The sequence below is a fragment of the Choloepus didactylus genome, chromosome 3, assembly GCF_015220235.1.
Source record: "Choloepus didactylus isolate mChoDid1 chromosome 3, mChoDid1.pri, whole genome shotgun sequence".
Classification (NCBI taxonomy): Eukaryota; Metazoa; Chordata; class Mammalia; order Pilosa; family Megalonychidae; genus Choloepus; species Choloepus didactylus.
In genome coordinates, this window is record NC_051309.1 from 125,267,211 (window position 1) to 125,279,237 (window position 12,027).

A 12,027-nucleotide genomic window follows, 5' to 3' on the forward strand; every position below is an offset into this window, starting at 1 on the left:
AAAAGCATAAACAACCAACATTAACTCAAGAAGAAATAGATGACCTCAACAAACCAATCACAAGTAAAGAGATTGAGTCAGTCATCAAAAAGCTCCCAAAAAGGAAAAGCCCAGGACCAGATGGTTTCACATGTGAATTCTACCAAGCATTCAAGAACGAATTAGTACCAATCCTGCTCAATCTCTTCAAAAAAATTGAAGAAGAGGGAAAGCTACCTAACTCTTTCTATGAAGCCAACATCACCCTAATACCAAAACCAGGCAAAGATACTACAAAAAAAGAAAATTATAGACCAATTTCTTTAATGAATATAGATGCAAAAATCCTCAACAAAATACTCGCAAATCGAATCCAGCAGCACATTAAAAGAATTATACACCACGACCAGGTGGGATTTATTCCAGGTATGCAAGGCTGGTTCAACACAAGAAAATCAATTAATGTAATACACCACATCAATAAATCAAAGCAGAAGAACCACATGATCATCTCGATTGATGCAGAAAAGGCATTTGACAAAATTCAACATCCTTTCCTGATGAAAACACTTCAAAGGATAGGAATAGAAGGGAACTTTTTCAACATGATAAAGGCAATATATGAAAAACCCACAGCTAACATCACACTCAATGGGGAGAGACTGAAAGCTTTTCCTCTAAGAACAGGAACAAGACAGGGATGCCCACTATCACCATTGCTATTCAACATTGTGCTGGAAGTTCTAGCTAGAGCAATTAGGCAAGAAAAAGAAATAAAAGGCATCCAAATTGGAGAAGTTTATTCTTTCAGAAACTTTAGGCCTCCAGATTGATCCTATGGGTGCTAGATAAGCCCTGAAACCCAGAGGTATAAGTCTCTCCAAGAACATCAACAAGTTTCATTCCTCTTCCCAATAAGGTCAACACCCCTTTCCAGCAAAAAGAAGTTAAAATGGTCATTGCCCAGATATCCGTGAAGATTGAGAGAATGATCCAGGTGTACAGTGAAATTAGTACAAATGACTGTGACTGCTGACTCACTATATAGATACTCCATTTTAGTGTCTACTGTTTTAGAATAGCCAGAAGGAAATACCTGAAGTTGTTGAAATGTAACACTGATCTTTGATAATGATTGTATAACTATATAACAAAAAAAAGAAAAGTCAGTTCCCTGTGTTTGTATGGATCTACTTCTGGATGTTTTGTTCTGTTCCATTGATTGATCTGTCTATCTATCTATCTATCTATCTATCTATCTATCTATCTATCTATCTGATAATCTACTGTTTTAGTTAACCTACCTCTATTGCAAGTCTTAAAATTTGGTATAGTACAATGCTAGTGGTCAATAAGGAGGGCTGGGCATGGGGTATGGGAAGTTTGGGGTTTTCTTTTCTGTTTTTTTTTCTGGAGTAATGCAAATGTTCTAAAAATGATCGTGGTGATGAATGCACAACTATGTGAAGATACTGTTATCCAATGATTGTATACTTTGGATGGATGGATGGTGTGTGAATGTATTTCAATAAACTTACATTTAAAAAAAATGCCTTTCATAAATGAGAGAGGGATTAAGACATTCCCAGATAAATAAAAGCTGAGAGACTTTGTCACCACTTTACTCGCCTTACAGGCAATGCTGAAGGGAGTTCTGCAGGTTGAAAGGAAAGGACAATATACAATAGACTGAAGTCACACTAAGTAATAAAGATCTCCAGTGAAGGTGACTAGATGACTAACTATAAATGCCAATACTATTTTTGGTTTACAACTCAACTGTTTACTTCCTCCAGGCTCTACGAGGCAAATGAATAAAATGCAATGATAAATCGGTTGTTTTGGACTCATTAAATTTGTAGCAAGAACTGTATAAAGGGGGGCAGAGGTGTACAGAACATAGTTTGTGTATGCTTTTGAAGTTAAGTTGGTATCAAATCAAACAAAATTGTTCAAGATTGTTTAATTTAGGCCCCATGGTAACTACAAAGAAAATATTAGAGGATATTCAAGCACATAGAGACAGAAAGTAGAGTTCAAGTTGTCAGGGGTAGGGATGGGGGGAGGGATAATGGGGAGTTAATGCATAATGTATATACGGTTTTCATTTGGGGAGATAGGAAAGTGTTATTAATGGAAGGTGGTGAGGCTAGCACATTTTGAATGTGATTAATCCCACCGAATGGTAGCTTGGCATAGCTGAGATGAGAAAGTTGATTTTGTATACATGTTCTTACAATTAAAAATAAAAAAGAAAGAGCTACTAAATAGAAAATGCCAATTAAATATAATGTGTGATCCTGTACAGGACCTAATAAGGGAGGACAAGAGGCTCAAATAGACATTATTGGGACATATGAAAAAATAGGAATACAGATTGCAGGCTTTATGCCAATGTTAGATTTCTTGAACTTGGTAACTGCACTTGAAGTTGTTCCATAAGTGAATATCCTTGTTTTTTGGAAATGTACATGGCCATATTAAGTATTCAGGGAGCATGATGTTTGCAAACTATACTAAAGTGGATTAATAAATATAGATAGATAGATAGATGTTCCATAAGTGAATATCCTTGTTTTTTGGAAATGTACATGGCAGTATTAAGTATTCAGGGAGCATGATGTTTGCAAACTATACTAAAGTGGATTAATATAGATAGATAGATAGATAGATAGATAGATAGATAGCAAAAAGTGTAGCAGAATGTTAAAATTGGTGGAGCTGGGTATATGGGGAGATAGGGGTATGTTGGAGTTCTCTGTATGGGGTTTGAATCTTTTTTTAAAAGTGTTCTGTTAGTTTGAAAGTATTTCAAAATTTAGAGTTGTAAAGCAAACTTAATTAAAGCTTATCATCTCAATGCTTCTGGTGCAATTTTTAAAAGTAAATTTATCTTGCTTTGCAATATGAATTTTCATAAAGTGAGAAAGATGCTTTATTGTTTCTCATGGGAGAGACTGACTCATGGATTCTGATGATAATTTCTGACACTTGCTTCCAATCCAAGTGTCCATTTGGATCCCAAACCACTTGCAATCCCAACTTGCAGTGTCATATTGTTCTGTACATCAGTATTTCTTTTTGGTAATACATGCTTATTGAAGAAATTTGGCAAAGTCCAGAAAAATAGTGAAGAAAACATAAAAAGTAATTATCATACTCTATTCTTAAGAATTCCCTTTTAGTCTTTTTTAATTTTGGCATTGATTTTTAGATGCATTAAGCACACATATACAAATGTACTCACATAATTTGCAATACATGGATTGCTATGAACATAAATTCAGAATCATCAACTTCATTTAGGCCCTCATTACTGTAAGCAATTTAACGTTTTTCTGGTCAAATTTATCTCAATCATGCACAAAGATATCACACCCTTTTCACTCCCCTCAATTGGCTCCTTCCCCAAATCACCCTTCTCTTTTTTATCAGATTAACTCATTCCCAATTTCTCAAAGGAAGGGGAGACTATCACAGTCACTTTCACTTCCTCTATCCCAGACATAGAGCAGTATGTATATACATTCATTCCTCTGTCCTTCAAGCATCAATGTAGGAATTCTTAACCAGGACTTTGTTGATAGAATTCAGAAGGTTCATGAACTTGGATTAGTAAAAAATTACCTCTTTATTTTCACTAACTTCTAAATGAAATTTAGCATTTTTTTAAATTACGAACATAGATAACAGGCACAGAAATATTACTGTACCTGTGACTTTATCACCAACAAAATTCAGCTTTTGTGTCCCATTTCAGTGTTTCAGATATCTTGAAATGTGTATGCATATCATAACTTCAAAACTGCAGTAAGGTTAGACTACCATTATACCTTATTATCTAATGATTTAATAAAAATATTTATTACTTAAAAAGCATTTTGATAGTTCCATTTCTATATAGTTGTTTCCTTTGTAATTCCATGTGTTCAGTTTTAAGCTTTTCAAATATGTTTCTGAAATAGGGTCCATGGGCTTCACCAGACTGCCAAAAGCATTCTAGCACGGAAAGTTAAGAACTCTGGAAGTAGATGCAGTGCTTCCTCTTCCATCTAAGCCAGTTTCTTTAACCTCCATCTCTGGTTCTCAGAATCCTCATTGTATTGATAAACCATTTTCTATCCAGGACCTTTGAATGGCCTCTTTCTTTGGAAACTTCCCATTATAATTCAAATAACTATCACCACCGAACAAATTTCCTTTGACCCAATTTCAGCTTCTATGTAATTAGCATGTCTCTTGTTTCTCCCCTTTCACAATTACACTTTAGTTTTTTACAAGTGCTGCCTCCATTTTTTCATCCCCACTTCCTTATCCTTCAACTAAATCCACCTCGCTTTGATCTTCTCACTCCACAGCTAAGGGCTCCACTTCCCCCCATGTCTTTCAACTCAGTGCAAATAGTTCAGGCCTTGTTTTGCCTGGTTGTCTAATTTCTCAGCAGTTTGACACTGTTGTTACCCACTCCATTTGGCAGCAAAACCTTCCCTTGGATTTGGCATCACTGCACTCCCAGATTTTTTCTTCTACCACTCTGGCTTTACTTTCTTGTCCCTCTTGCTGTCTCATTCCATTCTGTCCTTTTCTTCTGTATACTCTCAAGCAGTTTCACCATTCTTTTGGCTATGGCTTTGTCTCCAGCCCAGACAGCTCCCCGAGTGCCAGCGTGCTCTACTGTTCCTCTTGGGTATGTCAGTGGTCTCATACCTCATACTCAGCATCAGAGTCACACATTTTATACCTTCCCTCACCTCCCACTTCCTCCTCAGTGGTTCTTTTTACCATGGGAAGGTATGGTCACCATGTAGCTACACAGTTCCAATTTTGATTCATCCTTGACATTTTTTTCTCACCCACTTTGTTGGTGTTAATCCCTAAATAATTCTCAAAACTTTGCGCTTCATTTAGTTTCTACTTAGATCATAGTCTATGCTACTTCCATTTGTCAGCAGGCCTGCCGCAATAGCCTTTATTTTGATTTCTCTGAATACTCATTTGTCACATTACAATCCATTCTTCAAAAGCAGATAGTTATGGTAGATTGAGCTGTAGACCCCAGGAAAAAAAAACAAAAAAAAAAAACAACAAAAAAAAACATGCACGTGATCTTCATTCTATTCCTGTGAGTGTGAATGCACTGTAAATAGGACCTACTGAAGATGTTATTTTTAGTTAAGGTATGGTCAACTCAATTGGGATGGATCTTAATTCTATACAGGAGGCCTTATAAAGAGAAAGTCATGGGAGAAGCTAGAAGCTGGGAGTCAAAGGAACCTGGAAGAGAAAGGAAAGGACATAGCCATGAGATGGGAAAGTCAAGAAGCCCAAGGATGTATGGCCAGCCAGAGCCTCATTGTCCCTGGGAGCAAGCAAGCCTTCTAGCCACTGAAACCATGAGCCAATAAATTCCTATTGTTAAGTCAACCCATGGTGTTGTATTTGTCATAGCAGCCTGGAAACTGATACAATAGTACAATGTTTTCTAAAAGGAAATCTAGTAGTCACAAACTGGTTTCAATTTTTTCAAAGGCTTTTCAACTGCTCAAAGAATGACAATGGGTTTGCCCACTTGATTCCAGCCCCAGTATGTCTCTCAGCCTTCTCTCTTAGGTCATCACCTAACCACTTGGAATTCCTTTTAGCTAAGTATGTAATGTTTCTTTGCAACCAGTGAACTCCAAACATACTCTTCCATCTCCTGCCTCCTCACCTTTCTCTACTTTCACTGTGTTAATATCTATGTATCTTTCAGTTTTAAGCCTAAAGTTTACTTCTCTAGAAAGTGTTCTACTAACACCTTCCATACTTCACAGCATGTGCACAATTTCGAATCAAATATTTTTATGACTATTTTATTAATAACTGTCTCTCTACCTACAGAATATAAGTTCCATGAGATTAGAAACCATGTTCTGCTTGCTTTTACATTCCTAATAGCTAAAACATGGTACACTGACAATAAAAACAGATTGTTTTAAATATTTGAAAAATAGATAAAATAGATAAGGGAACACAATATTTTAACTATTTTATTGATTAAAGTTTTCAAAATCACAATTATATATAGCTGCATTATTATGCCATTTCAACTTAACACAATTCCACATTGCTGGACATTTAGGTTCTTTTCCTTTTGTTGTTATAGATAGTATCACAATATACATACATATTTGGACACCTCTTTGAAGTTTTCCTTATGATAGATTCAAAAAGAGGAATCAACACAAATGGATCAGAGGCAGTTAGATAGGGAAGGAGGGAGGGGAAAGTGACCCTAAAACCCATAACTAGTAAAGAACAAAACAACAGGAAGTTCCAAGCATACCTAATCTCACTCGGGTCCAGGCCCAAAGAGGGCCAATAGAGGGCCACAGCTCACTCATCCCTCATTTACCTAAAAACCAGAGCCAATAGGACATCACAGCCCGAACATCCCTCATTAACATACTAGGAGGGAGGGAGACAGGACCTCACAAACATCAAGAAGCCCCAACCTTCGGGTGCTTCTCATCTCTTGGTGAGTGATCACACTTGCCTCCTCAAGTGCGTACTTTCTGTTTGTATTAAACTGTTTCTCGCTACTGAAAGGCCTTGAATTCATTCTCACCACTTAGTCAAGGACCCTCACCCGTCAGCTCCTGGTGAGGTCTCGACCTCTCCGAGAGTTCCCGAGAGTGGTCGGGCGACAGAACTTTACGAACTTACTGACAAATATTGCGAAACTGGTTTTCATGAAATATGCTCTAATATATCTTCCTATTGGAATGTTTCAGTACCGTTATAATCACACTTGCCAGCAGAGAGAATAAACATTATATTTTTTGCCATGATGATACCAAAAAAGTATCTTATTTTAATTTACATTTCTCTGCTCTCAAATTGAGCTGATCATTTTTTCATCTAAATGCTGACCAGTTGTACTTTTTTGTCTGTGAATTTTCTATATAGATAGCTTTTTGTTCATCTTGCCAATTTTTCTAGTGAGTTATTAGATTTATTTTTTTAATCAATTTGTAGGTGCTTTTTACAAATTATGGGCACTAGCCCGTTTCCCATGAATTTGTTAAAGATATTCCCCCTTGGATATTTACCTTTAATTTTGCTGATTTATGCCCAACCAATTTACCACATGTTTATACGGATTAGTCAATCTAGTAAATCTTTGACTTGTGATTTTTTTCTATTATTTTATGCTTGTAATTCCTCACCCAAATTTGGTATGAGTTAAATACTCAGCTCTTATTTCTTTATTTGTTGGATTAGCTGTTTTTACTTTTGACTCTTTAATGCATTTGAATTTATTTTAGGGTTTTACCATTGCTTACATGCTGTGACTCAGTGCTTTCAACAGTTATGTTTTGCTTTTTCCTACCTGGTACCAGGAGTAAGCCCGATCTGAAGGGTCAATGAGGATGGTGATGATCTTGGCCTTGGGGACCAGAGAAGCAGCTCTCTTAGGAGCTTCTTCTGAGTGGAAATAATTAGCACTCTTCTCAAACAGAAAGTCACTTGTAAGGTTGGATGGAGTAGGAAAAAAGTCCATATACCTGAAGGAGGAGCACAACAATGAATTAATCTGAGATTTAAATTTTCTTTCCCTACTATATTCAGTATATAATATAATTGGCATATTTTTGCACTTATTTAAATTACCTTGATCACTGATTTCTAATTATTGATGGTATAATAATATAAATAGTGAATATTCTTTGTGTGCTGAATGTGAAAACAACTGAAAGTATTATTGTTCTAATGGCCCAATTTAAGCAGAAGGAGTGAGATGGAATAAGTAGATTGATAAGGGATAGAAGGAAAGATCCTTTAGATAGAGGCTGATCTGTGCTATCAAAAGCCAAATCCAGAAAAATTAGGTAAACAGCAAATTACCCCATATTGCCTGCTAGGTATTTTAAAATAGTAAAATTTTGTTTGCAAACTTCAATGCAAAAATTCCAAAATTGTGATTAAAGAGCATAAGAGAGGTGGAAATTTATCAGAATAGCAATAAAATACTAAACAAATTAAGGCATAGCTATTCTCCTTCTTTTTAATTTCTGCATATTTTGTGGTGTGTAGCAATGTGAACACATTATAGTCTATCCAGAGTAATTAAGGGGATATTTCTTGCCAGTTGATCCTGTGGTGCCTTGGTAGGTTCACTCCTCCATATGTTGTTGGAATGTCCCTCTGTGTGTAGATTATGGAATCAATATGTTCTGAGGTTAATTCATGCAAGGCTTTAATTATATGTGTAACTCTCCTTACAGCTCATCACTTCTCTAACCCTCAAATGTTTTAGAAATAAATAATGAGAGCAATTAAGAATTTATATAAAACACTTATTTTCCTCTTTTGACATTTGTTATTATGTTTCCCAAATGTGGAGTGGTGAAGAGTCCCATTTATGTTCCAGCTTAAAAATTTGTGTTCTATTTGAGCTCGTAGATGACAGAGAATTAATCTGCTTTTAGTAACTTCCATGCAATTTCAAAGCACATAGAGTATTTTACAAGTAAAGTAGGATAGTAATGTCCTATGTGCAGAGTGGAAGAATCTGCACTCAGGGATGGGAAGCCAAACCTGTTCACTGGCCTTGGCTCTGCCCTATCCTAGTCAGAGCCATGTCTTAAAAGAACAGGTTTTAAGTCAAGGACAGGCTCGTGTGTGGTGATGTACAGAAAGTTACAGGCTACAGATATGTACATTAAAGGAAATTTTCCCCAGGGTGAGATTTGTCTTATATTCCAGGGACTTTGAATTCAGGCCCATATTATCATAGAAATTCGAGATAGAGTTAGAAAAAAGCACTAGAGTGAGTTCTATTCCAACATCAGATTTATTCTATTTCTGTTTGGGGAAATATTGTGATTTTTTTCATACTTTAACAAGTGCAAATGAATATTTCTCTTATGCAGCTGTGTGAATAGATGGATATGGTTTTGGAAATGTTCTGTTATGATTTGCATGATGAATATCAGCCTGTGTTATACTTTAACATATACAGTCTATGTAGTTAATGAAGATACATGTTACTGAACATAAAATAAAACATAACTTCTGATTTATTTGTTTCCTGAAGCATCTTTGTGGAAATGAATCATTTAGCAAAGAAAGAAAAATTTCAGCACAGTAAGATAATAATATGCATAAGGAGAATTTTAAATATCCTTATGAATGATTCTGGTGAAAAATATCCCATAATGTTCTTTATTTAATCATATTAATTTACCAGAAAAATATTATCATTAATGCACTGTCCAAATAAAATTATGGGCAACACTGATTAAAAGTATCATCACTATAAATTAATTTCTAATTCACTGTGATAGAGCTGAGCATAACAAATTTATTCTGTAATTATGCAGATGCCATGTATACATCTACAATTGCTTTGATATGATTTAGTATGTGTTAATAATGGACGTTACTTTTTATTTGTCTTACCAGTCAATTCCCTTGTGATAGTTGTTCCCATTAAAGAATTGAACTTCTTCAAATGTTTTTGGACTGGGGAGATTGCTGATGATGGAGGGGTGCATAAGAAGAAATAAATAAAGTGCAGTTGTTCCTATTACAAAAATAAAGAAGGTAAAAGGTTATATGGCAATTCAAGAAGAGACAGAATATGATTTGAGCGTATTTCTTGCTCAAAAATAATATTCAAATGACCATTTATTCCCAGCATCCAGTGGCTTCTCTAAAATCAATTAGGGCAGATTTCATGTAGCAACAATCTGAAAAGTCTTCTGTTAATCTGCATGATTATATTTACCTAAATGCATGATTTAATATTATTTACACAAAGAAAAGAAGACTGATGATAAAGCTAAGGAAGAACATCAGAAATTATGGCTCAATAATCCCCTAAAATACATAAGTGGCTAAAGCTTAGGGAGCCTCTCTTCCTAGTGTCCAGCACAGCCCGTGAACATGGTTGATCCTTATTTAATATCCAAATCCAGATCAATTAAATTAAATCAGACTACCTAAATCTGTTTGCTGAATGTTATTTGTACTACAGTGCCTTAGAAATTAAAAAATTGAAGGAGACAAAACTGGTTAAGAACTTAATTAGAGGCCTGAAGAGTTAAGCAGAAGAAATATCTCAATATATTTATATATCTTTATAAAGATGTGAAAATTATGAGGGCCAATAGGAGTCTTGGAGGACAGATCTGATTTGCTCTTGAAAATAACTTGAGCTCCAAAGAGAAATGTGGAAAGGAGGGAAAAATGTTCCAGGGAGAGGAAATGAATTAGAGATAGAATAGTAGCTAGCAGAGTATATGGAATCCAGAAAGGTTCTTTTTAAAACATTTTAAGGTGTGCACAAAGAAGCTTAAGTGATGATGAGAATGAAACATTAGAAAGAATGAGAGAGATTTTTAAGACATACAAGGGAGCTGAGAAAATTGGTAATTTAATACCCTAAAGTGTTGAGAACAGAGGGATCTGGGGCACAGATAAAGGAATGTTTCTGAATTGTTGCTGAATTTCCAAAAATAGATATTTTATAACCTCAATAGCAAATACCAATGTTTATCACCCTGATGGTCACAGGATTGTACCCAGATCTCCACTGGGCTACAGAAAGTCACAGCTTTCATGTTCTGAGCCTTCCGCTTTCATGCTGCCAGGAGCTGATGGGGCACGAGGAAGCATATGACAGGAAGAGAGGAGAAAGCTCTTTCAACTAGGGATAGTAGACATGTGGCTTGACGTTTATAAAATCAGCCAGAAAATCTAGGTCCACTCCCCAAAGTGTATATTTTTTTATCACTTATGTTTTCATTTACTATCTTTGACATTCATTTTTTTCCAATTTCTTCTGTATAAATATATGCTGTGGAGTAATTGGGACAGACCTCAAGCCTTGTATTACCCAAAGAGAAACTTTATTCTATTTTCATACAACCAACTTCTCTTTTAATACACCAAGGCAAGCTGGTCAAATCATAAGAAATTAATATTGATGACAGGAATACCGATATTCTACAAGATTTAAGATCAATGAATTATGCTCTGATAATTCCCATGCTAAAGTTAGCCCTATTAGAAATTGTCTCCCAGGCTGGTAATCCAAAATCTGACCTTGGGTCATGAAGGATGCTTATCTGTCCAAAGGATCAAAGTTGGAGTGTGATTTAAACTTTGAGTGCCTTAAATCCAAGGCTACTATACTCTGCCTGTTTCTCTTTACCCCACCCGCCACAAGCCACCCACTTCCGGTTGGCAGGAATTCCTTCTAGGATTCAAGAATGGAGAAGTGGGATACCAAGCTCATGCCCTGCCCTTCCATTCTCACCTCACAGCAACTGAGTAAACAGAAAGTTGAGGACCACTTTTGTACCTCATGTTTATTGTAAGGGATGCATGTACCATGTTTAAGTTGTTTGAAGGAAACTTTGCCTTCAGGGCTAGTTTCTTAGCCCTCCTCCACTTATCTGTGACCCCCTCCAGGGAATTAACAGCCTCTACAACAGCGGGAGTTTTACCAACTGAAGCAATAAAGACAACAAAATAAGACTTCAGACTTCTATGATTGAATGGACATTAATGATCATAACCATATTCATATAATATGAACAACATTTTCATAGTACATAAAAAAATCTTATTACTATCATCCAATTTCTTCATTTTAACTTCTTGTTTGTCTTGGAAAAGCCAAATCAGCTAAAAGCTTTTCCACTCCCATACTGGCAGGTCAAATATTAAAATATGAAAGTATATCTTATTGTCTTTATAAATAGAAACAAGAAGGAAAGATAAATTTACACTTACCAAACTGTATTTTTCTAGCAGATCTAAGAAGTAATAATATTCAGTGCAAATGATAGAGGATATGTCTTTAAATTAAACTTAATTTTACAACACAGGAATGTTTTATTTCTTTAGTAGTCATTCCAGAGTTAGCACTACCATAATGGAGTGGGTAGAAAATGAATGCATATTTTAAACAACAACAAAAACAGAGATAGATCTGAAAATATGTGCTGTTTTATTCCCTCGCTGCACATGTGTAACTTACTGTTGTAATAAAATTTA

At 35.6% G+C, this 12,027-nt stretch overlaps 1 protein-coding gene across 7 annotated transcripts in view; it reads right to left on the reverse strand.

Moving 5' to 3' along the window:
* The window catches only part of NDST4 (N-deacetylase and N-sulfotransferase 4), a 499,153-nt gene that overhangs the window by 17,089 nt on the left and 470,037 nt on the right, over positions 1-12,027 (reverse strand). For all 7 annotated transcript variants that reach the window (XM_037830542.1, XM_037830540.1, XM_037830541.1 and 4 more), the window contains 2 exons: positions 9,424-9,547; positions 7,352-7,526 (listed from right to left, as the gene is read on the reverse strand). In XM_037830542.1, the coding sequence (XP_037686470.1) occupies positions 7,352-7,526; positions 9,424-9,547 (299 nt within the window). The remainder of the gene's footprint in view (positions 1-7,351; positions 7,527-9,423; positions 9,548-12,027) is intronic.